General features: G+C 43.8%; 1 protein-coding gene across 1 annotated transcript in view; it reads right to left on the bottom strand.

Moving 5' to 3' along the window:
- Positions 1-22740, bottom strand: part of LOC138358132 (zinc finger CCCH domain-containing protein 13-like) — a 35968-nt gene extending 13228 nt beyond the window's left edge. Inside the window, exons 1-4 of the mRNA XM_069315635.1 lie at positions 22642-22740; positions 18894-18898; positions 2065-2815; positions 813-894 (exon numbers count right to left, since the gene is read on the bottom strand). Of these exons, the coding sequence (XP_069171736.1) occupies positions 813-894; positions 2065-2815; positions 18894-18898; positions 22642-22740 (937 nt within the window). The remainder of the gene's footprint in view (positions 1-812; positions 895-2064; positions 2816-18893; positions 18899-22641) is intronic.
- Between the last annotated feature and the right edge of the window lie 5243 nt (positions 22741-27983).

The following is a 27983-nucleotide window of genomic DNA, read 5'->3' as shown; positions in this document are numbered from 1 at the left end:
GCATTTATCTAAAGTTACCAGCCGGAATCACGGCGTGTTATTATCAGTCCGGCTCTCTACTCACTCATAGCTATCCTTCCCTTCTGGTGTGTGTGCTCTCTCTCTCTCTCTCTCTCTCTCTCTCTCTCTCTCTCTCTCTCTCTCTCTCTCTCTCTCTCTCTCTCTCTCTCTCTCTCTCTCTCTCTCTCGTGTTCTCTCGCTCTCGTTCTCTCTCTCTCTCGTGTTCTCTCTCTCTCTCTCTCTCTCTCTCTCTCTCTCTCTCTCTCTCTCTCTCTCTCTCTCTCTCTCTCTCTCTCTCTCTCTCTCTCGTTCTCTCGCTCTCGTTCTCTCTCTCTCTCTCGTCTCTCTCGCTCTCGTCTCTCTCTCTCTCTCTCTCTCTCTCTCTCTCTCTCTCTCGTGTTCTCTCGCTCTCGTTCTCTCTCTCTCGTGTTCTCTCTCTCTCTCTCTCTCTCTCTCTCTCTCTCTCTCTCTCTCTCTCTCTCTCTCTCTCTCTCTCTCTCTCGTGTTCTCTCGCTCTCGTTCTCTCTCTCTCTCGTGTTCTTTCGTTTTCGTTCTCTCTCTCTCTCTCTCGTGTTCTCTCGTTCTCGTTCTCTTTCTCTCAGTAAAAATGCAAGCAAGAGCTGTTATCCTACATCAGCTCATTTAAAACCTGTCCCCGACACAACTCATTTATTTGATGTCTCTGTCTGTATGTGCACACTCTTAATTCCCCTCGTCTGTTATCGTTTCCTTCCTCAGTCCTTTTCCTTCCTCTCTCCGGTCCCTCCTTCCGTTCCTTGGTTCCCTCTTTCATTCCTCTCTACCGTCCCTACCTTTATCCCAACCATCTTTCTCGCCATCTGCATATTCCATTTCCCCTCTTTTCCCAATTACGTATTCCGATAAGATCAGTCGCTGAAGTATGTGAATGCCGGTTAATCAATGCACAAAAGAAGTTATTTAATGATTGATTAAATAAAAAACACAACATGTTTATTTAAGCGAAGTTGATGGAGAGTTCATTAAGATTAGAAAGTCACAAGTCTTCCTAAATACCAATGCGTGTGTTTCCATGGCGCTCTCTTGATTCCCCACCTGGATTGTACCTGAACCTAAAGGGTTCTGAGGGTTCTTTTACTGTCCTGTTTACATGTACCAAGGCCTGTGGTCTTGGTAAATGTAAGTGGCTATCGACCACTGACAATGAACTAGCTGACATAAAAAAATAATTCATTTTCGTGGCCTTAAACGTATAACTGAGATGGGAAATCTAATTTACTGGATTGCACAGTGACAAAGAAACCGGCTCCTATTGACCAAAGTGCCTGGTCTCTACCGAGAAAACTGCCGGGCCCACACCGACAGAACAGCCCGGCCCACACCGACAAAACAGCCCGGCCCCCACCGACAAAACAGCCCGGCCCACACCGACAAAACAGCCGGGCCCACACCGAGAAAACAGCCCGGCCCACACCGACAGAACAGCCCGGCCCACACCGACAAAACAGCCCGGCCCACACCGACAGAACAGCCGGGCCCACACCGACAAAACCATCCCATCCTTCCGTTTTGGTAGTACTTATAACAACGATGAGGACCATAGTATATATACCGACGTACAACGAAATTAGAAACTAGAAATCGGCACTATTGAGTTGAACAAACCGGAAAACTATTTTGGACTTGTGTTGCAAAGATAACTAACCTAACCTAACCTAACCTAACCTAACCTAACCTTCCTAGGCCTAATACACCATAAAAAATACAAATGTTATGCCTAATCTGAAACGTACAAACCCTAGTAACCCACCTAACCTATCGATCCCGAGCAATAGAAACCATCAGTTTAACGGCACTTGATTTCTTACTAATGCGTCGCATTTTGAACGGATTGCTTGATTCTGAAACAATACGATGTATTCAGCGAACGGGTTGTGAGTTTTAATTGTAAAAGCACTTCAATCCTCCTTGTGTGTTGAGTGCTCAACACACTTACTACACTGTAGTGATGTATAGGCTGTAGAACACTTCTCTGGCCACGTGTATGTAAGAGTTTATGTAGGCTGGTTCAGCCCTGTCTCTGACATCAGCCTGGTCTCTGACATCAGCCCGGTCTCTGACATCAGCCTGGTCTCTGACATCAGCCTGGTCTCTGACATCAGCCCGGTCTCTGACATCAGCCTGGTCTCTGACATCAGCCTGGTCTCTGACATCAGCCTGGTCTCTTGCATCAGCCCGGTCTCTGACATCAGCCTGGTCTCTTGCATCAGCCCTGTCTCTGACATCAGCCTGGTCTCTGACATCAGCCCGGTCTCTGACATCAGCCCGGTCTCTGACATCAGCCCGGTCTCTGACATCAGCCCGGTCTCTGACATCAGCCCGGTCTCTGACATCAGCCTGGTCTCTGACATCAGCCTGGTCTCTTGCATCAGCCCTGTCTCTGACATCAGCCCGGTCTCTGACATCAGCCTGGTCTCTTGCATCAGCCCGGTCTCTGACATCAGCCTGGTCTCTGACATCAGCCCGGTCTCTGACATCAGCCCGGTCTCTGACATCAGCCCGGTCTCTGACATCAGCCTGGTCTCTGACATCAGCCTGGTCTCTGACATCAGCCCGGTCTCTGACATCAGCCCGGTCTCTGACATCAGCCTGGTCTCTGACATCAGCCCGGTCTCTGACATCAGCCCGGTCTCTGACATCAGCCTGGTCTCTTACATCAGCCCGGTCTCTGACATCAGCCTGGTCTCTGACATCAGCCCGGTCTCTGACATCAGCCTGGTCTCTTGCATCAGCCCGGTCTCTGACATCAGGCCGGTCTCTGACATCAGCCTGGTCTCTGACATCCACGTCATTTTGACGTCAAATCCCCAACAGACAAATAAAAGTGAACTATAAATTATAGCGACTCACAAACATTCAGGATTTCAATGGCTGGGTCGACTAGGTTTTAGGTTAGGAGAGGTTAGGATAGGAAAGATTAGGATAAGAAAAGCTAGGATAGGAAAGGTTAGGATAGGAAAGGTTAGAATAAGAAAAGCTAGGATAGGAAAGGTTAGCATAGGAAAGGTTAGGATAAGAAAAGCTAGGATATTAAAGGTTAGGATAGGAAAGGTTAGGATAAGAAAAGCTAGGATAGGAAAGGTTAGGATAAGAAAAGCTAGGATAGGAAAGGTTAGGATAGGAAAGGTTAGAATAAGAAAAGCTAGGATAGGAAAGGTTAGCATAGGAAAGGTTAGGATAAGAAAAGCTAGGATATTAAAGGTTAGGATAGGAAAGGTTAGGATAAGAAAAGCTAGGATAGGAAAGGTTAGGATAAGAAAAGCTAGGATAAGAAAAGCTAGGATATTAAAGGTTAGGATAGGAAAGGTTAGGATAAGAAAAGCTAGGATAAGAAAAGCTAGGATATTAAAGGTTAGGATAGGAAAGGTTAGGATAAGAAAAGCTAGGATAGGAAAGGTTAGGATAGAAAAGGCTAGGATAAGCTCGATTGTTTTAGTACACCATTTTCTGTCCGTTGTGGCAGCTCGAGCGCGCTAACACTGTATTCACGTACTGAATATAAATAGGAGCAGCCCCGTATGGGCCTTTTACAATTTTTTTTTTTTTAATTCTGATAAGGAACGAGAAAAGCTACAAAAAGATTATTGGCCCCATACAAAGTCGCTACCCAACCACTTGGGCTGGACGGTAGAGCGACGGTCTCGCTTCATGCAGGTCGGCGTTCAATCCCCGACCGTCCAAGTGGTTGGGGCACCGTTCCTTCCTTCCCCCGTCCCATCCCCAAATCCTTATCCTGACTCCTTCCCAGTGCTATATAGTCGTAATGGCTTGGCGCTTTTCCCTGAAAACTCCCTCCCTCCCTCCTGTTTATATCCACCCAAACTCACTCCCATGTACGTCTAACCCATGCTTGAAACAATCCAGTTTAATAAATGTAAACAAAGCCGACGTCATTGAAGAAAGATGCACAGGTTTCGTAAAAGTGAGCACGTAAATGCTTCATGAATCCTGGCCCTTGGCTGCAGGGGAGGAGGCGCTCTCTCACCTTAGTCGAGACACCTATTTGCTCCTGGTGGCCCCCCCAGCTTTCTGCCTTTATGGGGAAACTTCCTTCCCCGGGGCAAACTTAGATTGCCTCGTAGCACTGAAAATGTTTAAGATAGATTGGTTCACTGCTTCAAGGGAATATTTGGAAAGATAAAGGGGTTTCGTAAATGCTTGATGAATCCTGGCCTGACCCAGACCCCCACACAAAGAGAGTTCATTGTTTGAGACCAGGGGGATATAGAGTGTATACTGTGTAAGACTGGAGATAAAGTTTGAGGAATTACAAAGTAGTGAGGAAATCGTGGTTGCCAGTCTTACACTGTACACTGTACTAGTGGACTCTACCACTAGTGGACCAGGCAAAGACATCTCACACTCCAATATGTTTTGCACAGCCCCTGGAGCTCAGAGGAACCCTAGGAGCTCGGCAGCTCCTAGGGTTCCTCTGAGCAATCTTTGGTTCCAAAGTGAGAGAGAGAGAGAGAGAGAGAGAGAGAGAGAGAGAGAGAGAGAGAGAGAGAGAGAGAGAGAGAGAGAGAGAGAGAGAGAGAGAGAGAGAGAGAGAGAGAGAGAGAGAGAGAGAGGGGGGGGAAGGGGGGGGGGGGTGGAAGGCTCGTGGCATTCTACAGATCCAACTTTAATTACACACTTAGAAACAATTTGAGTTAACTGTATGGACCAGACCTGACCCATCTTGCCACAACTCCCTCACAAGACAATTAACAAAGTTGGACTCCCGCTAATTACCCACCACTAATTAGTACACACACACACATTAACTCTCGTTCACGTAACGTCATGTCAGTTAGTCTTAATCATATTTAATAATCATGAGTTGGCAACACTAGGTCTGCTGGCAGGGTTACCACTGCTGGCAGGATTTCCCATTGATAGGACTGTAAATTCGTTACAGATTTTGATGGATTTTTCAAAGGGCAGAGATTCTAAGACGAAATTATCCCAATATATGAACATACAAATCAATTTTATCAATATTAAGGGCCCCAGAAAACCCATGCCCTCTGCACTAGGAACAGGTTCATGGGATGCCATATTCATCAATAATTGTAAAAACCACTATCGCAGATCCTTAACTTCATTTGGAGACAGAACCACGATACTGGTGTTATCCCTAACAACAGCGGAGATAGCACAACTGCATAAAGGAGGAGATAAAGCAAGAAGCAAATAATTATAGGCTGATAGCACTAATATCACAAACTATGACAATCTCTGAATTGTCAGATATCCTCCGAAGGATACCTGATCGACTGGACTGTGATTTATACGCCAGACTGCGAGCAGCGGAGCCTAAGAGTCTGACTGACCAGACCACCAACCAGGGGGCCTGGTCAGAGACCGGGCCGCGGGACATTGATTCCCGTAACCAGCACAAGGTAGACAAGTCAATGGCATCAAATATTCGCTACTGGAATATTGTTTTCTATACATAATTGTATTATACAATAATTGTTAATTCTATACATAATTCACTGTAAAGATAAAAATACAATTAGTGACTGTGGCATACAGCCAACACAGGACGACTAAAGCAGAGCTATGAAAGCAACAACTTTCTCCTGTACTTTTGAAGAACAAGTTAAAGTATTAATGACTGTACTGCTCAACATTCCCAGCTCGGCTACAGTCACACGAAGCTCGTTACAATTACTCTTGTCTCAGTTACAAAACAGCAAAAAACAATAACAATACACAACCGACCTAGCAAAAAGTAGTGCTGTAAATGTACAGCATCAAAAACCTCCACCAAGTTATAACCTTCACAATAAATTTCAATGAATAACAAATGTATACCAAGCTATGACGCATGCAATAAATTACAATACAAATATTTTACCTGAAAGACAGTGATGTCAGTATTCAACACGAATTTTATACAATAGCAGAATCGAGAGTAGCAGAATTGTTGTATCTTCTCTGATACAACAGAAAAAGTTGTATCAGAAGAACAACAGCGTTTTATATCAAGTTATCAGCTTGGGCCGGAGAGCTCGGAGAACCTAATACAGGTAATACAATCGAGAGGAAGGTAGGAAGATGGGTGGGGAGTGAGGGAACCAAGTGGTTGTTCAGAAAGAGGTTGTGTAATAAAATTCACAGTCTAACAAGGCGGAAACGTTTTTTCACTACGGGCTCACCATAGCCCGTGCTACTTGCCCCGCTCCTGTGCCAGGTAAGTTACGGGCTCACCATAGCCCGTGCTACTTGCCCCGCTCCTGTGGCAGGTAAGTTACGGGCTCACCATAGCCCGTGCTACTTGCCCCGCTCCTGTGGCAGGTAAGTTACGGGCTCACCATAGCCCGTGCTACTTGGAACTTGTTCTGAGTAGCTGAATCTAAAACAACAAACAACAAGGCGGAAAGCGAGTGTGCGGACCTATCACAGTTTATCTAACAGTGACTGTAGGGCAGTGAGGTGTAGCTCACTTGAAGTTGTGATGAGAGCAATCCATTTGTTCACCAGCCAACAAGAATCCACAACTCCCAGAAGTTTCTTCAACTAATTTACGTTTCCAGTTCCCACGTATGTCTTTTTCTCTTAATTTTCATTAAATTTAAAAAGGCTGCTTTTGTTTATTTATTCACTTCACCACTTGGGCTGGAGAGTAGAGCGACGGTCTTGAGTCATGCAGGTCGGCGTTCAATCCCCGACCGTCCAAGTGGTTGGGCACCATTTCTTACCCCCGGCACATCCCAAATTCTTATCCTTATCCCTTCCAAGTGTTGTATAGTCGTAATGGCTTGGCGCTTTCCTCTGACAGTTCCATTCCCTATTCCCCCTCAGTATCGTGTATGCAGTGAACATATCTCCTCTGTTCCTTTATTCTCTAGGGTTGTGACACTCCCTTAACTGGTTCTCGCGGTTTAGCCCTTTAGTTCCGCCATTAATTTGATGGCAAACCTCTGCACTTTCCCAAATTTAGTTTTGTGACTCACAAGGTGCGAATTCCACGCCGGTGATGCGTATTCTGGAAATTGGTTTCGCACATCTGTAGTCTTCAAACGTCCTTATTTAGATTGTAAAAGGACCTTATAGTGGTTTCCACTTCTCTGTATGAATCCGAGTTTATCCTGGTTATATGTGCCTCTGGTTCAAGCCAGTTTGTTGAGATGATCAAACACATCCCCGAAGGATAACCTTAGGTTATAACCTTAGGTTATAACTTCCCCAAATAACCTTAGGTTATTTCTACTCTCATCCAGTACAGGTCACTCAAGGGCTCTGTAAATCTACATCTATAGAATACACAAATCTGTACATTTAAAGAGTACTCAAATAATCATATTTTAGGTTACAAATGCTGCAGGTAAACAGATTTACATTAATTCAATAGTTGTCACACAGTACATTTTACAAAATATATTACAAGAATTTTAGTACTACATTCTTGGTGTCAAGTGTTTGAAGCTGACAATTGCCTCAATATATCATTATAACAAATTCATCTGATATTAGCGCTGTAATTATATTCACTCCCACCTTGTCGACGTTCCCTAATGGTGTAGATGCATTCTACTCCAATTTCTATTTCTCAACTTTCTCAAGCTTGTTTGTACCCAACCACTTGGGCTGGACGGTAGAGCGACGGTCTCGCTTCATGCAGGTCGGCGTTCAATTCCCGACCGTCCAAGTGGTTGGGCACCATTCCTTCCCCCCGTCCCATCCGAAATCCTTATCCACACCCCTTCCAAGTGCTATATAGTCGTAATGGCTTGGCACTTTCCCCCTGATAATTCCCTTCCCTTCAAGCTTGTTTGTGTTGAATTCTTAAACAATCGCTAGTCTCTCCACTCCTGTTATTTATCAAGATCTTCCTGTACTCCTCTGCATTCCTCCTGGGCTTGTGTCGTCTGTAAACACTTCCATGACCCAGCTCTCCCTCGGATGGTCCAAGACACTTACATAAATTAGGAACAAAAATGGTCCAAGGAGTGAGCCCTTAGAGAACCCGACTCTCGTGCCTCTCTATCTCGGAGATACCTCACAGACTGACTTGATTTCCTCTACGTCAGGTACTCCCTTAGCCATTAAGGTGTCTCTGTTGCCTTGACTCGTCTCCATCCTGTACAACAGCTGTTTATGATGATATGATGAACCGCATAAAATGCTTCTTTGAAGACTAGCAAGATGCAGTCTACACAGTCTTAAGGGAAGGGAGTTGTCGGGAAAGCGCCAGGCCATGACGACTATATATAGCAGAGGGAAGGGATCAGAATAAGGATTTGGGATAGGACGGGGGGGGGGGGGGAAGGAATGGTGCCCAACCACTTGGACGGTCGGGAATTGAACGCCGGCCTGCATGAAGCGAGACCGTCGCTCTACCGTCCAGCCCAAGTGGTTGGTACACCGTCGTAAGTGATCTGTTCATTCCTCGCTAAATGTTCATTATATGCCTCTGTAACCTTTTCCACTACCGCCCATGGAATCGACATGGGGCGCACAATAAATTAACAAAATCAAATCAATTCACCAAATTAAAGTTGACTTGCAGAAGTGGTTGGGCACCATTCCTTCCTTCCGTCCCATCCGAAATCCTTATCCAGACCCCCTCCAAGTGCTCTATAGTCGTAATGGATTGGCGCTTTCTCCTGATAGTTCCGTTCCGTTCTTTCATAAGTCATCCTAACAATATATTCCAGTATTCTCATCCTTGGCCAGGATTTATCACGCATTTACACAACCACTTACGAAACCTGTACATCTTTCCTCAATCCTGGCAGCTTTGTTTACACGTATTAAACAGGTTATTAGTATCATAAACAACATCGCAGCGTTTTGAAGCTCATAAACCATTTAATCAATTAAAATAAAGCCGCAATGATTGAGTAAAGATGTACAGGTTTCGTAAGTGGACACGTAAAATGTCGATGAATCCAGGGCCAGGTGTAGCAGTGTCTACAACCTCTTTCAGAAGCCCTGGTGAGGTGAGGTCTGGGTCATCTATACCCAGTCTGGCCTCCCCAAATGTTTCTGTCTTTACCAGTAACAACGATGGCTGGTTAATAGTGAGGACGGGGGAGGGTGATAGTGAGGACGGAGGAGGAGGGTGATGGTGAGGACGGAGGAGGAGGGTGATAGTGAGGACGGAGGAGGAGGGTGATAGTGAGGACGGAGGAGGGTGATAGTGAGGACGGAGGAGGAGGGTGATAGTGAGGACGGAGGAGGGTGATAGTGAGGACGGAGGAGGAGGGTGATAGTGAGGACGGAGGAGGAGGGTGATAGTGAGGACGGAGGAGGAGGGTGATAGTGAGGACGGAGGAGGAGGGTGATAGTGAGGACGGAGGAGGGTGATAGTGAGGACGGGGTCAAGATCAAGAGGTGCGTCTCACTACGGACCATGGCCATTAAACCCTAACTGCCGGACAATTTCAGCTAACGTCTCGCTCGGTGAGACGCCCTTAGCGCTAAGGCGGTGATTTACCCCGTCTTATGCCCAAAATAAAACAAAGCCCAATACAGAAGCATCGAATATACGCCCATATTGCATACACGTAATACAGCAAACAGGAATATACAATACACAATGAACAAGAGCAAACAATACACAATAAAAGTGATACAAAGGAAAACACAGCAAAACTGCAATAGGCTTTGTATGACAAATTAAATGCAATCTTTCATCTCAAGATTACAGCTGTGAGAGGCGTGTACCCGGTCGGGCGGCATGGTGTAAGGAATAATCCACGTGTGTGAAGTGTTCAGGGAATGTTGACCTGTAGTTTACCTGTAGATCGCTTCCAGAGTTCGTCTACTCTATAATCCCCATGATAACAAACTGGTGTAAATGAGTTCAGGCAGGTGTAACGCGTTCAGACTGATGTAATGAGTTCAGACTGATGTAATGAGTTCAGGCTGGTGTAATGAGTTCAGACTGATGTAATGAGTTCAGGCTGGTGTAATGAGTTCAGACTGATGTAATGAGTTCAGGCTGGTGTAATGAGTTCAGACTGATGTAATGAGTTCAGGCTGGTGTAATGAGTTCAGACTGATGTAATGAGTTCAGGCTGATGTAATGAGTTCAGGCTGGTGTAACGAGTTCAGACTGATGTAATGAGTTCAGGCTGGTGTAACGAGTTCAGAATGATGTAATGAGTTCAGACTGATGTAATGAGTTCAGGCTGGTGTAATGAGTTCAGACTGATGTAATGAGTTCAGGCTGGTGTAATGAGTTCAGACTGATGTAATGAGTTCAGGCTGGTGTAATGAGTTCAGACTGATGTAATGAGTTCAGGCTGGTGTAATGAGTTCAGACTGATGTAATGAGTTCAGGCTGGTGTAATGAGTTCAGACTGATGTAATGAGTTCAGGCTGGTGTAATGAGTTCAGACTGATGTAATGAGTTCAGGCTGGTGTAATGAGTTCAGGCTGATGTAATGAGTTCAGGCTGGTGTAACGAGTTCAGACTGATGTAATGAGTTCAGACTGATGTAATGAGTTCAGGCTGGTGTAATGAGTTCAGACTGATGTAATGAGTTCAGACTGATGTAATGAGTTCAGGCTGGTGTAATGAGTTCAGACTGATGTAATGAGTTCAGACAGATGTAATGAGTTCAGGCTGGTGTAATGAGTTCAGACTGATGTAATGAGTTCAGACTGATGTAATGAGTTCAGGCTGGTGTAATGAGTTCAGACTGATGTAATGAGTTCAGACTGATGTAATGAGTTCAGGCTGGTGTAATGAGTTCAGACTGATGTAATGAGTTCAGGCTGGTGTAATGAGTTCAGACTGATGTAATGAGTTCAGGCTGATGTAATGAGTTCAGGCTGGTGTAATGAGTTCAGGCTGATGAAAATATAGAGCAGAGTGAATGTAGTGTGCACGCAATGATGGTTGTTAGTGTGGTTGTGGTTGCAGTGGTGGGGATTACATTTATCACAGTGGTGGTGGTGGTGGTTCTTATGTTCTTTACCTAACAGTGTCTACGGAGGTGAGGTCTAACTCTATGCCCCGTCTGCCAGCCTTCTTGTTCCTGCTGTATTATAATTAAACTTTCCTGACGTTCGAATTCTTTGCCGAATCTGGCTTTCAAAGTTGTGGATGGAGGTGGCTTCCACAACTTCTTCCAGTGTATTCCACTTGTTGACCTCCCGTACAAGGTACGAGTATTTCCTTACATTTCTTCGATTCATTTGCGTTTCTAGCTTTCATTAATGTCATTCTGTCCTACTTTTTCTCAATTTAAAGAAGCCTTAAAGTTGTGGATGGAGGCGGTTTCACTTCCTTCAGTGCATTCTACTTATTGACCGCCATACATAAATCTTCAGTTTCAAGCAGAGAGGCCTATGTAAATGTGTTCTACCAAACCTGCCTCTCACCTAAGACGTAGCTGTCTTCAAGGAATCGACCAATCCGTTAACAATGCGATATATTGGTACAAATTAAAGAACCGTAATACTGACGTTTTCTATTCAGCGACCTCGATAGGTTAAGTGGGTTGCTTGGGTTCTTATGTTTCTGGTACACAAATGAAGAGAATCAATGCTGACTGAACCTTAAGTGTCTGTAGGGAGCCCGTCCTCTAAACAAATGCCCTAAGTCCATTCCATGCACCCGCCAAACCCCCCTGTTTATGAATGAAAAACGGTTTACACACGACTCACAACTGATGACGTTCGAACACTTCCGGAACACGTACTTCACTGCCGAATTTTGTTTGAACCACAACGCTGTAAATGCTTCACCCACGTACTACAAATACAAATAATCACCAACAGAACCTAAACACCTAACCTAACCTATATATGCACAATATGCTAATATATAATAATATTAATTCATATTTGAGAAAAGTTCTGTTTTGAATTAACAGAATGTTAAAATTGATGAATGCGTCCATGGGGTCGACCGCTGGATGGAATGGACTTGGTCTGAGGACGGGTTGCTGTAGGAGTGTTGGGGATACTTAACTAAATATGGAGGTCGATGTTGTCACTGTTTGCTCACCAAGTCGCCTTTCCTCTTGATTTGATACAACGTACAAATTAAGGGGAACTAAAAATGCACGAATTTAAGCCACCATTCTAACCTAACCAACCCCATGAAAAGAAAACGTGGATAACCAAGAACGAGGCAGCAAGAACACAGGAAGAACTTGAAGTAGCACGAGCATCCCCAGTACTCAAACCACTGCCACCACGACCACAACCACTGCCAGAGCCACGACCACCACCACAACCACTGCCAGAGCCACCACAACCATTGCCAGAGCCACGACCACAACCACTGCCAGAGCCACCACAACCACTACCAGAGCCACGACCACCACCACAACCACTGCCAGAGCCACGACCACCACCACAACCACTACCAGAGCCACGACCACCACCACAACCACTACCAGAGCCACGACCACCACCACAACCACTGCCAGAGCCACCACAACCACTACCAGAGCCACGACCACCACCACAACCACCAACCGCGGCGCACCTGCTGCTGTGATGGCTGATAATGGCCGTGAAGAATATGACCAATTTCCAGCTGAACACCGATAACGTGTGGGGCTGGTCCTGCCCTCTCCCACCCCCTCGGTACACCCAACACTGGATTTTTTTCTCCTGACACTCCTGTATCCCCCACTACTGTAGCCCTGCCCCCAGCCCTATTGTAGCTACCCCCCCCCCCACTATTGTAGCCCTGCCCCTAGCCCTATTGTAGCTGCCCCACCCCCCCCACCACTGTAGCCCTGCTCCCCACCACCAAAATAGCCACATCGCAAACGTTTCCAGCCAACAGCCTGACACCTCTCTTACAAGGCGAGGCCACACCAGCCACCAGTGAAGTGACTACCCTTATTATGCAAAACACCGTTCTCATGTATTCCACTGAAGCCTTTCATCGCTCGCCGTTCCGCTTCGTGAAACGGCTGTATCGAAGAGAAGGAGGAGAGGGGGAAAAGGAGGCAAGACCGGATCGGAATCCTCGGCTCTGTAATGTTTTTTTATTATTTTTGTATTTTTTTTACCTCGTCTGTGCCTTTGTTTGAATCCTTCCTCTATGGCGATGGCTTGGTCTTGTGTCCTCGCTTCACAATCCTCCCTCTCACACCCCACTTCCGCAAACATTCATCACTCATCAATATGTTGAATCTCTTGACCTCCAGAAAAAGTATCCCAATTATGTTTACCATAACCCATTATTAGTAGAATTAAAAGAAGTATTATTATTAAATATTATTATTATTACTGCACAATAAGATCTCATTAGCGTGATGTATCAATGAGAAAATCGATAGGAGTCATGAAGAGGATTCGAACTCGTTCACTTGCGTCTGCAGGTTCGAATCCTTCTCAATGCTCCTAGTGATTTTGTCATTATTTTTATTCTTATTACTACAACGAACCAGTCTTGGATTTGGTTGTTGCTGCCAGCGGTAGCTAGTTTATTGTGCACCCCATACTCTTCCTGTGAGTGGTAGTTTATTGTGCACCCCATACTCTTCCTGTGAGCGGTAGTTTATTGTGCACCCCATACTCTTCCTGTGAGCGGTAGTTTATTGTGCACCCTATACTCTTCCTGTGAGCGGTAGTTTATTGTGCACCCCATACTCTTCCTGTGAGCGGTAGTTTATTGTGCACCCCATACTCTTCCTGTGAGCGGTAGTTTACTGTGCACCCCATACTCTTCCTGTGAGCGGTAGTTTATTGTGCACCCCATACTCTTCCTGTGAGCGGTAGTTTATTGTGCACCCCATACTCTTCCTGTGAGCGGTAGTTTATTGTGCACCCCATACTCTTCCTGTGAGCGGTAGTTTATTGTGCACCCCATACTCTTCCTGTGAGCGGTAGTTTACTGTGCACCCCATACTCTTCCTGTGAGCGGTAGTTTATTGTGCACCCCATACTCTTCCTGTGAGCGGTAGTTTATTGTGCACCCCATACTCTTCCTGTGAGCGGTAGTTTATTGTGCACCCCATACTCTTCCTGTGAGCGGTAGTTTATTGTGCACCCCATACTCTTCCTGTGAGCGGTAGTTTACTGTGCACCCCATACTCTTCCTGTGAGCGGTAGTTTATTGTGCACCCCATACTCTTCCTGTGAGCGGTAGTTTATTGTGCACCCTATACTCTTCCTTTAATAAGATAAACAATTACAGAGTGCACAAAAGATCTTAATAAGACCTCGGCAGATATTCTGCATTAACTTCACAGCTTATCTGAACACCTTATAAATTTAAAGATAACTAGTAACAAACTTTGAAAGGCAACTAATCCTCCTGTTGTATTTACTAAATACAGAAAAGTAGTAATTGTATTTATTTGGTAAATACAGTAAAGCAGTTGTATTTGCATAATACAGTAAAATAGCTATATGTATTAAAATACGTCTACAGTAGTTGTAGTAATTCTATTTCAGTCTGGTGTGTGTATGTTGTACAGCGAAACAGTTGTTCACACACATGTTGATAGATTAGTCGTGCAACACAAAACTGACATAAATAAAACACCCGTGTTAATATATGTCCACAAGCACGCAACACGCGGCAGTGCAATACGAGGCTCTCCTAGTATATTTGGCTTCCTTCTCGACTCTCAATCAGAGATCCCGGGTTCGAGTCCCAGGCGGGACAGAATTAGTTGGGCACGTTTCCTTTCACCTAATCCGACTGTTCGTCTAGCAGTAAATAGGTACCCGGGAGTTAGAGACACCTGTTGATGGGTTGTATCCTAGGAAGGGTCAGTAAGATTCTCAGAGGAATTGATAGGATAGATAAAGACAGACTATTTAACACAAGGGGCACACGCTCTAGGAGACACAGGTGGAAATTGAGTGGCCAAATGAGCCATAGAGACGTTAGAAAGAATTTTTTTTAGTGTCAGAGTAGTAGATAAATGGAATGCATTAGGAAGTGATGTGGTGGAGGCTGACTCCATGCACAGCTTCAAGTGTAGATATGATAGAGCCCAGTAGGGTCAGGAACCTGTACATTTGTTGATTGACAGTTGAGAGGGGTACCAAAGAGCCAGAGCTCAACCCCCGCAAGCACAACTAGGTAAGTACACACACACACACACACACACACACACACACACACACACACACACACACACACACACACACACACACACACACACACACACATACACACACACACACACACCCCAAGGATAACCTACCTGACAATGAAAGCACATCTGGGAGAACCCAACAAAATTAAAAAAGGACACTTGGAATAATCTGGTAACAGAAAACGCAGGGACACAAAGGAGGCCCAGTCAACAGAAAACGGAAGGGCGTCGAAGGAAATTTCATAATGGTTGTTAGCAACCGGAAGCAACACGATCGCAAAACAGAAAATAAAAAGTGAAAAGCTATCACACTGACCCCACTTCAATGGGGGGGAGTGGGGGGGGGGGTTATCGTCACTGTGAACGACCACTCCACCGGGTGGGGGGTGGGGGAAGGGAGGGGGTTATCGTCACTGTGAACGACCACTCCACCGGGGGCCATGAATAAGAACGCCCAACGGATAATTCTGAATTTCGATTCCCGGCGGAACTGCAGAATATTTACAAACAGATGTATACATTCACGGTCAGAATTACAGTCAATTTATGTTATGGCCAATTTGCATTAGATAGTTAATTATCTAGCCAATTTATGTAATCGCCGATTTGTTTAATAACCGATCAATTTATGGAGCTATTATGTATTACTCTCACGCAAATAATTACAATAGTCGGTGGAAAGGTGCGTTCCACGAGCCGGAGACCGGACCAGCAGGCACCAATAGGTTAGTGCACATACAGTCATGGGGTCGAATCGCATAACGGACGGCCGGCAGTTGTAACAATCAAATTCAAATTTTAACCGGCGAAAAACGGTTCATTTTACCCAACCGTTTAACTCCCCATGAAGGGTTAACTATTCCATACTTTTATTAAGTCAGGACATTCCTAATAAAATATTGTTCCTTTCTGGTAAGAACAGGAGTCATTATCCTATTTTTGTCACGTGCATGACTCAAGGAAAACGTATGTAGTGGGTTAAATATAAAAAGGAGGAGGTGGATGGGGCGTCACAGACTAGTAAACATTCCCGCCAACACAAAGGCGCCTCACAAGCACTCGTGCACACCTGCAGGCAGGTGTGTGGTGAGCACACAGGTACACGGCCAGTCACATGCGGGTAGTTAGGAAAGACGGCAGGTTGTCAGTGGATAGACAGGTAAGAAAGACGGCTGGTTGTCAGTGGATAGACAGGTAAGAAAGACGGCGGGTTGTCAGTGGATAGACAGGTAAGAAATACGGCAGGTTGTCAGTGGATAGACAGGTAAGAAAGACGGCGGGTTGTCAGTGGATAGACAGGTAAGAAAGACGGCAGTTTGTCGGTGGATAGACAGGTAAGAAAGACGGCAGGTTGTCAGTGGATAGACATGAAAGACGGCTGTTTGTCAGTGGGTAGACAGGTAAAAAAGACGGCTAGTTGTCAGTGGATAGACAGGTAAGAAAGACGGCGGGTTGTCAGTGGATAGGCAGGTAAGAAAGACTGCTAATTTTCAGTGGATAGACAGGTAAGACGGCAAGTTGTCAGTGGATAGACATGAAAGAAAGACGGCTGGTTGTCAGAGCATAGACAGGTAAAAAGATTGCAGGTTCTCAGGGAATAAGAATGCAGACAAGATTACAGGTTCTCAGATGTGAAACAACTAGAGGAACATGGATGCTAATTACAAGTAACAGTAAGAGGGGGAACACACTACGTCGTTTGACCAACCACACGTTACAACCCAACAGGTGCGGGCTAACGGGCCACATATCACACTTAAAAAAAAAAACAGCAACGTATTGCGTATCCGAATAATTTATACTCCACTTATTGCATACACTTTTATTATGAGCCACCTAGCACCCCACACACACACACACACACACACACACACACACACACACACACACACACACACACACACACACACACACACACACACACACACACACACGAGAGGACATGAGACTAACGACATTTCAGTCCATCTTGGAACCTTATAGTCACGTGATATTGTGTGAGTATTATTCTTGAACCCTCTCTCTTTACTGTATCTGCCTTCGTTTGCAACAACTCTTGTCAGATGCACTCCACTACAATGCTCACAGGAACATTTATCGCACAAATCCAACTGAATTACTCGTCCTGAGTTTCTATTCCCTCCATAAACTTGTTCCCCGGCTTGATGCTCGGCTGCGTCATCGACGTGCAGGACCTCACTGCCTCCGTCGGCAGGGAAACAGGCCATTAGTTGGTGGCGAACTTTCCCCTTGATTGGCCAAATCACGCCGCCATGTTGGTCTTGCTGCAGTGCAATCGACGAAGTGGCACCCAAGCACTCTCTGCATCGTTCCTGGTCAATTGTTCCCAAATAAACTCCTCCAGACATTCCCAAACTCATTATAACAATACCGGATATTCTTATTCGCGAGACCGGATATTCGTGTTAAGTACGGATTCTACACAAATGGAAACGAAAACAAATAAGCTATGGGCGAGATATTAAGAGTCCACAGAGCCGAAAACGTAGACCTTTGTGCTACAGAGGTCTACGTTTTCGGCTCACAATCGGGGGATACGAGGTTTGATTCCCAGACAGTACAAAAATAGTTAGAGCCGTATCCTTTCGCCGGGAGTTAGGTAGCTGTTGTGGGTTGCATCCTATCCTAGAGAGGACCATTAGTTCGACCTAGGGAAATCTCGATACGACCCGAAATACAGGCTTTCTGTCCCCGACAGTAACACAATGGAAGACATAAGAGTCTGCACCCGAGCATCTGGTAACATCCTGTCTAATTTTACAGACAAGCAAAATTACAGGTGCTCACAGGACGACAGGAGGGCAAGCAGGTGCTCACAGGTAGACAGGAGGGCAAGCAGGTGCTCACAGGTAGACAGGAGGGCAAGCAGGTGCTCACAGGTAGACAGGAGGGCAAGCAGGTGCTCACAGGTAGACAGGAGGGCAAGCAGGTGCTCACAGGTAGACAGGAGGGCAAGCAGGTGCTCACAAGTATACAGGAGGGCAAGCAGGTGCTCACAGGTAGACAGGAGGGCAAACAAGTACTCCAATGAGGTAAACAGCTCACAAACAACAACATTACAAGTGTTTACACAGAGTAAACAACAAGTTACTAACAAGGTAGCAAACACAGCAGGTAACCGCAGACAACGACACTTAACAAGCAGGCGCTCTGTCCTGACCCAACTATCAGTACTCGATGTTTAACACAACCAGAGATAAATCACATAAAGAGAGTAAAAGTTGGGAAATCATAAGGAAATACAGTAATAAAATACAGTAATATAAGTAAATACGGAAATACAGTAAATATAAACATACAGAAAGAAATAGAAGTAAATACAGTAAAAACAGAGATACAGTAATACATTTTGTCACAGAGGGACAGGTGGTGTACCAAGTTAAGAAAATTATAAAGTCTGTGACTTGAGCACTACTTAACATGCCAAGATACGCCAGTTAACAACGACCACGACTCATAAATCATTTACGCGCCCACTTACGAACCTCGTAGTGCCTCGCAGCTCAAACTCTTCAATAAACAAAGCCGCCATGATTGAGAAAGATGTAGAGGTTTCGTAAGTGGTTGTGTAAATGCTGCATGACGCCTGGGCCAGAACGATAGTCAAGAACTCTCCGGACTAGTGCCAGCCGACGACTACAGTTCTGAGCACTAATATAGGGGTTGACAGGTGGTGATGTGGAGGAGTAAGGGTACCAGCATGTGATGGGGAGCAATGGTGAGGCAGCACACTGGTGATGAAGTACTCTCAGACAAATATAGTAAGCGAGTACTCACATGTTGGCTCTTAATATCCACAAACACCCGGCCGCTTACCTAGTCTGAAAAATAAGATATATTACCTGTTAAAAACACTAATACAATTCAGCATATGTATATATATATGTGTGTGTGTGTGTGTGTGTGTGTGTGTGTGTGTGTGTGTGTACAGCACATACACACCAACAGACCCGTACGTTTATAAATATTATCTGCCTATGATGCCATAAATTATGCAATTCAAAATCTGCTTTGACAAAATATACCCTGTATTTCAAAAATCTGGTTTGAGAAATGCCATATATTTCAAAATCTGGTTGGAGAAACCTCCATGTATTTCAAAATCTCTCGCAACAAATTTCAGTTATACAAACTACATCGAGCGAGCAATAAATTATTCAAGCTCCGACTCAAAAAACAAAAAATAAAATAACAGACTGAATTCTTCATAACATCAAAACATTGTGATCCCTGGCGATAGAAAATACGCCTGTACGGTAAGGAATTATTTTGAATAATTCAACATTATAATCTGACTGCTTCGAATTAAAAATATTGCTTTACGGGGTCATGACCTATGAGAAAAATGAATGCGATGCAAATACAAAAAATACATATAGAAATATAAACTACAATAAAGGGAAGACTATCATAGATGGAGTATACCTAGGTCATAAAAGTATTTGTGTGTACGTCTGATATCATACTACTTGTGTAAAGGAGGAAATGTAGATGTTTATCTCTCAGAATGTTTGGTAATATGTTTATTGTTTGTGATGTGTGTATATGTATGTATTAACACGATGTACTAAACGGGGTGAGAATAGCTTGAGCTACCTCATCCCTTTGTGTGTATTTTACATCAATAAACTTATTTCAATTTCAATCATAGATGTACTATGATAGATATGCCAATATACCAAAGACACACATTAAACACTACAGTCGGATTCGTTTCCGAATCACAGTCAGAAATTCTGGGCGGGACAGAAATGGCTGGACGCGTTTCCTATCAACTAATGCCTCTGTTCGGCGGGGGTATAAGTTTAATATGTAAATATATACACTGGCTGCCTGTCTCTCGTTACAATGAATGATTATATGATAAAAATATATAATTATTAACCCAATTAATAATGAGGAAAATTAAATCGGGCCCTAAATTGTCAGGTGGAAATGAATTGGTTACTGCCAAGGGTAACCGCATAACCTTATGGTGATAAGGTGATAACCTTAAGGTGATAAGGTGATAACCTTAAGGTGATAAGGTGATAACCTTAAGGTGATAAGGTGATAACGATAAGGTGATAAGAATGGTGATAACCTTATCACCATTCCAGATCCCAGTGGATTACCCAATATATCCCCATTCCTCCTTCACCAGACTGTCGGAACTACCATCACCAGTACCTACTGGGTACCAGTATGACTTCCAAAGATAGCAATACCTTGGTTTTACCTTACATATGCATAACTAGGAACACAACAGCTGGACGAAACGGCAAATCCCAAATACAGAAATTAGTTACAACCAGTGAGATTTTTTTTTTTTTTTTTTGTTAAATCAAAACATGAAATTGGGGAACAGACGGTCATAGTTATTTCTAATCTAACAACAAATTTATTTTTGTGAAAATAATTGGAGAAGGAAGAGGAGGATCGAACCAGCGACCACGAGCACATTCTAATACGTTAAGGAGCGTGTCTGGGGCAACCCAGGACGCTATCTTGAGGTTATCTTGAGATGATTTTGGGGCTTTAGTGTCCCCACGGCCTGGTCCTCGACCAGGCCTCCACCCCCAGGAAGCAGCCCGTGACAGCTGACTAACACCCAGGTACCTATTTTACTGCTAGGTAACAGGGGGCATAGGGTGAAAGAAACTCTGCCCATTGTTTCTCGCCGGCGCCCGGGATCGAACCCGGGACCACAGGATCACAAGTCCAGTGTGCTGTCCGTTCGGCCGACCGGCTCCCTCCATCCTCGTCCTGCGCCGATGATTTTCGCAAAGATTCATCACACTATTGTGATTTCCTAGTGTAATTATTTTGTTAATTGTTATGAGATCGAGTCCCATGCCTCCTTCCCCCCCCCCCCTTATATGGTTAACATACCACCATGGGGTATGGATACCCCCAGTTTAATACCAGCAGAATTAACGTCCTGGTATAATACATGTTATGTACCTGGATTGTAATTGGATGATGTTCTATGGATTTCTTCAACTCACCAAGCCCGGCTGTGGCCAAGCTTGGCTTGTGAGAACTTGGTCCAACAGGCTATTGCTTGGAGCGGCCCGCAGGCCCACATATCCACTAGTTTGCTTGGTGTCATTTCTTGCATTTCTTTTTCTCTCCTTTTTTAAGACTTCCACTTTTTTCTCGCAATATTTCTTATACTTGCTGGGAGGATATTGAACAACCGGAGACCTGTGATGTTCAGTGTTTTTTTATTGTGCCTAGTGCACGTCTACTCTTCTATCCTGCATTTCCTTCCATATCGTTCACTCTAGTATGCTGTTATTATGTACATTAGGGACCTGGGCCTCCAGTACTTTCCATGTATTTCATACCTCTCGTCTCCTTTCTAGAGTACATTTTGAGAGCTTCGTGACTATCCCAATAGTTTAGGTACTTTATCGTGTTTATGCGTGCTGTATACGTTCTCTGTACTCCCTCTATTTCAGCAATATCCCCTGCTCTGAAAATGGAAACCTTTGCATTTGATAAATGCAAAGGTATTTTTTAAATGCCTTTGCAAAGTCCATGTATACGGCATCTACACTCTGTTTTTCTTCTAATGCTCCCGTGATTTTGTCATATTGGTCAAGTAGCTGTGAAAGGCATGATCTTCTCACCCCTGAATCCATGTTGGCCTGGGTTGTGGAGATTGTTGCTCTCCATAAAATTGGGGACGTTAGTGCAACTGTCTATAGTTCTTAGCCAATGTTTTGCTCCTTCCCTTGTGTAGGGCTGATGCTTCCATTTCCAAGACTGGTGACAATCGTCTCACGTTCACTTCGCTTAACTTGTCACGTTAAACTAATAAAACTAAACCTTAAAGAGAAAGGTTATGAGCAGACTTGTGTCTAGTGAGAGAAGAGATAGACAACTTTTTTGCCGTAAAAACTAATATACAAACACGCACACATAGACACACACACACATGGAATGTGTGTGTGTGTGTGTGTGGAATGCACTAGGAAGTGATGTGGTGGAGGCTTTAAGTGTAGATAAGTGTAGTATATACACAGCTTTAAGTGTAGATATGATTGAGTCCAGTAGGCTCAGGAACCTGTACATTAGTTGACTGACAGTTGAGAGGCGGGACCAAAGAGCCAGAGCTCAACCCCCGCAAGCACAACTAAGCAAGTAACTAGGCAAGTACACACACACACACGTGTGTATTCATAATTAGGAAGGGGATCAGAAGGGGTCCCCTGAACACCACTGGATGACATGAAGACGGCGCCATGCAACAGAACAAGGATCCGGGAGTAGACATAACCCCCCAGCCTGACTCCAGAGGCACATGTAAACAAGATACCATAAGCAGCGTAGGCGAAGATGACAAACATCAAACAAGCTCTCGGAAACCTAGGTAGGACAGCCTCCGGGGCGTTGTATACATCATACAAGATCCACAGCTCTGTGAAACCTAGAGAATGAAGTTTCAGAATGCTATAAACAACATATGAAACCCATTCTAGCATGTAATCACAAGAGTGGAAACCTCCCCCCACCCCAAACAAAACAACACACACACAGTCAAACTAGAAAAAGCCTCGTAGAATACAATAAGACTTACGTCGTCGTAGATGAGAGGTTTAATCTTTAAGAGGTCGAGGGAGCTGAACCTCGTCACACAAGGCGAGACAACAGAGGCAACAGGAGGATAATATGCCATTCTCGGAGGGGACAGACAACATTAACAAGGAATAAATGTTAAATCAGAGTAATGGCAAAACAACGAAGCAAGGACGGAACTAGAAGTGTAGAGGGCTCACAGGGAGCGTTAACTCTTTATAGTAAGAATAATGAGCAAGTGGAATAAATTAGACTCTTAGACAGAGAGCTAGAAGCCAAACAGTTCTAAAAGCAGATACGATGAGAAATAGGAGGGTTAGGAGGAACACACACACACACACACACACACACACACACACACACACACACACACACACACACACACACACACACACTATGGGATAGAGATCAGTGCCCTAATCTTTGACAGCCTAGGCTAGTAATGATCATCAAAATAAAGATAAAGGACATTGGATGAATAAGGCTAGCATACAAGAAGGAATTATGACACAATAAGACTGTTGAAGTCAAATGAACTGGCAAAGTGACTTACAACGGAAACCAACGCAGGAAATAATAGAGTTCGTCACTCGGGAACAAAGGTTAAAAGGCAGGAACTAAAAGGTCAACCTCGTGGTTCAACACGGAGCGACTCGGTGCAAAAAAAGTGCATGTAAAATATGCAGGAACTGTAGAACACAGGATGAAAACGACCGTCACAAAAGAGTGAGAAACGACAGTCAGACAAACAACGCAAATGACATACGCTGAGGGTAAAAACAATGTTGCCAACCATTTAGAAGTAAAACATCGGTCAAGAACCTAGTGACAAAGAAAACGAGAATGAAGTGTGTGTGTGTGACTGATATATATTCCATTGAAATGTCACAAAGAAGTTGAAAACTCAACCGGAGCCGCCATTAATTGTAAGAGAGTTTGTATAACACGTCTGGGCAAGGTTAGCAACGCAGTTACGGCAGCAGACGAAGTGAAAATGACATTATAAAGACCCGGCGAAACAAAAGCATCTAAACCCAATACAGTTTCCACGTGGATCTTTAAGATATTGCAAAGGAGCTGAGCAGACAACACCTCAGTAGACAGAAGGAGGTACCAAAATCAAGAAAGTGAATAGGCAAGTTCCACCTCAAATGCAAACCTGTGACACTTCAACTCGATCTCTCATCTAATACGTCGCATTTTTATTCATACTCGACCAATACGTTAAAAATGACACCTATTATTAAACATTAAAATGCCGAAATGCCTCGTATGGTCGAAATTGGCCATAAATGCCTCGTATGGAGTCCTATAAGCTTTCCGCAATTCGTTTAATGTCATATTCTTCGGTGCAGAGACCAAATATAAGGACACACACGTGAAATAAATAAGGAATAGTAATGATAGACAAAACAAGTGACGAATATCAAACTGTATTCCACTCCATCTTCTCTCCTATGTACCCTTTTTCTCTCACTCCCTCTGTCTACTTCTGTTGTTGTTGTTATAGATTCAGCTACTCGGAACAAGTTCCAAGTAGCACGGGCTATGGTGAGCCCGTAACTTACCTGGCACAGGAGCGGGGCAAGAAGCACGGGCTATGGTTAGCCTCGTGGACGGAAGATGTCTCCCGTGTGCTGTGTGTGTCTACTTCTCTTTTCCTTCCATTTTATACATCTACATTCCTCACCCCCCCCCCTGCACTTCACTTCCTCAGTCTCATTTCCTTTCCCATCTTGCCCTTCCCCTAACACTTCCTACTCTCCCCTACACTTCCTTCCCTCCCCTACACTTCCTTCCCTCCCGCCTCTGCACATTTTAAAGAGCCCACGATGGGATAATATTTATAAAGCGCCTGGAGAGTGTCGCTGGGAGCGAGGAGGACAATTAATCTCTCAGTTATCTCTAATGTCTCACCACAAAAATTATTTATCTTCCTTCTCCGCATGCTCGCCTTTTTTGTCTTTCTTTTTAACGAGATCATCGGCGCGCGCATCCTTTACCACTTCAAAAATTATCTATATTATTATTATCATCATAATTCTGCTATTAAGGTAACTGTCACATGTTTATATTTTTTTTTTTGCATTGTATCTTGTGTTCTCGCCAAGTATGATGGGGGAATTGTTTTATTTGTTGTTAAAGTCATTTTTGTTATATTAAATATTTCAGCTTTTAATTCTTTTAGAATTGATGCCGCAGTTCTCACACCGTAAAGAGGTCAGAAGCAGTCTTATTTACTTTGTTTTACTTTTTATATTTAATGTGATTGGCATTTCACCATCCAGAATAGCCACTGCTCTATGATGAGGTGGCTATATATATATATATATATATATATATATATATATATATATATATATATGTCGTACCTAGTAGCCAGAATTCACTTCTCAGCCTACTATTCAAGGCCCGATTTGCCTAATAAGCCAAGTTTTCCTGAATTAATATATTTACTATAATTTTTTTCTTATGAAATGATAAAGCTACCCTTTTCACTATGTATGAGGTCAATTTTTTTTTATTGGAGTTAAAATTAACGTAGATATATGACCGAACCTAACCAACCCTACCTAACCTAACCTAACCTATATATATAGGTAAGGTTAGGTTAGGTAGCCAAAAAAAGCTAGGTTAGGTTAGGTTAGGTAGGTTAGGCAGACGAAAAAGCCTTAATTCATGAAAACTTGGCTTATTAGGCAAATCGGGCCTTGCATAGTAGGCTGAGAAGTGAGTTCTGGCTACTAGGTACGACATATATATATATATATATATATATATATATATATATATATATATATATATATATTATATATATAATATATATATATATATATATATATATATATATATATATATATATAATATATATATATACAAAAAGATAAATAATAACTGATCTATTGCATGTAGAATAACCACCTTTGAATAGTTAAATATTTGCTAGAGCGCTTTCGACTCTATTAGGTCTGTCAGTAGCAGAGTGACACTGCTACTGACAGAGGCCTGATAAGGTCGAAAGCGCTCTAGCAAATATTTAACAACACCCCCCCCCCCCCACACACACACACAAATATCTCTTTCACTCCCGTTTCCTTCCAGGCTTCACAACTCCTCCATCCAATTCTCCCTTTTCCAATATCATACTTTTCTTCTTTTATTATTTCCCTTGTTTTCCTCTCTCTCATCCTCTTCCTTTCTATTTCTTCCCTCCTCCCTGTCTCTCCACTCCTTCGCCTCTTCCTTGCCCGCCGGCAGAGATGGGTAGTCCTTTCAACTGGCATTTTCGTCGGGAAATGATAATCCTATTACGAGTGTTTTATCGCAGTCCAAAGTATATTTGCCATAAGAGTTTTATGACGTACTCCAGAAGGCAAATGTATTTTTGTATTCATCAAAGCCAAAGTAAGTACCAAGTAGCTTGCAACCAACCTTTAGAGGGGGGAATGATTTGGTGACATAATACTCTACAGCTTTAATTGACATCATTACATTCCTGATTGAAAACGCGTTTCTAACATACATTATCCTATTATATATATATATTTATATTTTTGTAATGCTTTATAAAATACAAAATAATTGAATAAGCTTACCATGCCAGTGGTTGCCTGAGAGAAGTAGCTTATTGGTCACATTAAAGACAAAATAGCTAATGCCCGTCCTTGTGTGGGCGTTGTAACCAAAGGCAAAGAATTTGGGAAAAAAGTTCAAAATCGGAGATATTAAGTTTTTTTTTCCGCCTGATATTTAGGTGGTTTTGTCCGACTTATGTAGGTGGTTTTGTCCACCTATGTAGGTGGTTTTGTCCGCCTTATGTAGGTGGGTTTGTCCGACTTATGTAGGTGGGTTTTCTCCGCCTTAAGTAGGTGGGTTTGTGCGTTGTTTCGTGTGCATGGTGCTTTGGTGGTTATGCGTGCATGATACAACTTGGGACTGTTGCAGAGGAGAAAAAAAAAGATCTTCACATACCCGCCCAACTCTTCCTCAGGTCCGATCATCCAAGCCGTTCAATGCAGAATTGGAAAGAGAACATTGTGATCCGCGCCGCTTTATTCTGCTCTGTTGCTAAGCTTCCTCTTACGGGCACACTCCCTCACACACGCCCGAACACTAAACCCTTAACCCCCGGAGATGAACGGGGGGAGGGCTGTAGGAAAGGACAACTGGTCAAACTAAAGTTGTTTGCCCTCAACAACAGTTGGAAAAACAGAGTCACACACACATGCACTGTGTGAGAGAAATGTACTTAGTAGACATAAAAGAGAAAAATATGTTGGGATTCGGTGCATTAAACAAGCGACCGTTTGAAAGGCGGTGACCAAGAGCTAAGAGGTAGAGATCCTGCAGGCACAATTAGCAACAGCAAAGAAACACACAAACATGGTATAGGGCCCATATTCACATGATATATCACATGATTCACATGATCACATGATTCACATAGATTCACAGGGTATAGGGCCCATAACACTTAGTAATCGTCTTATTGTGCTTCCAGGGATTCGGCTTCAGCTCTTTGTCCCCGGCTCTCAATCTTCATCCAGGGTCAGGATACATCAAGCATTTGTGCAACCAATTACGAAACCTGTGCATCTTTCTTCAGTCACAACGGCTTTTGCTTATATTTATTACACTGTATGAACTACGAGGTTGTTTACAATAATAATAACCTTGGGTTGTGAAGGTTTCAAGTTCGTAAACTGCTTGATAAATGTAAACAATGACGTCATGATTAACGAAAGATGTACAGGTTTCGTAAATGATTAGATAAAGGCTTGGTCATGCTGGCTTAGCGCATCCTTTTGTTAATTACTAACTCCTCCAATTTAGTTACTACCGCATTTCATTTGTTCGCTACTCTGACACTGAGCAAATTATTTGTCTCTCTGTGGCCCATTTGGGTAATTAGTTTTCACCTGTGTGTTCCGTCTTCGCGCCCCAGGCATTCCAAATTGTCTGTCCCTGTCTATTCCCCCTTGAAACTTTTGTGTATGTGGAACTTTTATAGTTGTGGGCGTCAAATGTTTAAAGAGGGACTTTGAGATTTCCTTCGGGCTACTCTCGACAAGCCAGGCTGCAACCATCAACAGTTAGGTTGATCAGCGAACCAATAGCGTTGATCACATTTATATACACGTCACGCTGGGAACCAACACCACCGTCACAGCTGTATGCGTCACGCAGCACCTAGCACCACCGTCACAGCTATATGCGTCACGCAGCACCTAGCACCACCGTCACAGCTATATGCGTCACGCAGCACCTAGCACCACCGTCACAGCTATATGCGTCACGCAGCACCTAGCACCACCGTCACAGCTATATGCGTCACGCAGCACC

Source organism: Procambarus clarkii, chromosome 82 (genome assembly GCF_040958095.1).
Source record: "Procambarus clarkii isolate CNS0578487 chromosome 82, FALCON_Pclarkii_2.0, whole genome shotgun sequence".
Classification (NCBI taxonomy): Eukaryota; Metazoa; Arthropoda; class Malacostraca; order Decapoda; family Cambaridae; genus Procambarus; species Procambarus clarkii.
This window is presented reverse-complemented; position numbering and strand designations above follow the sequence as displayed.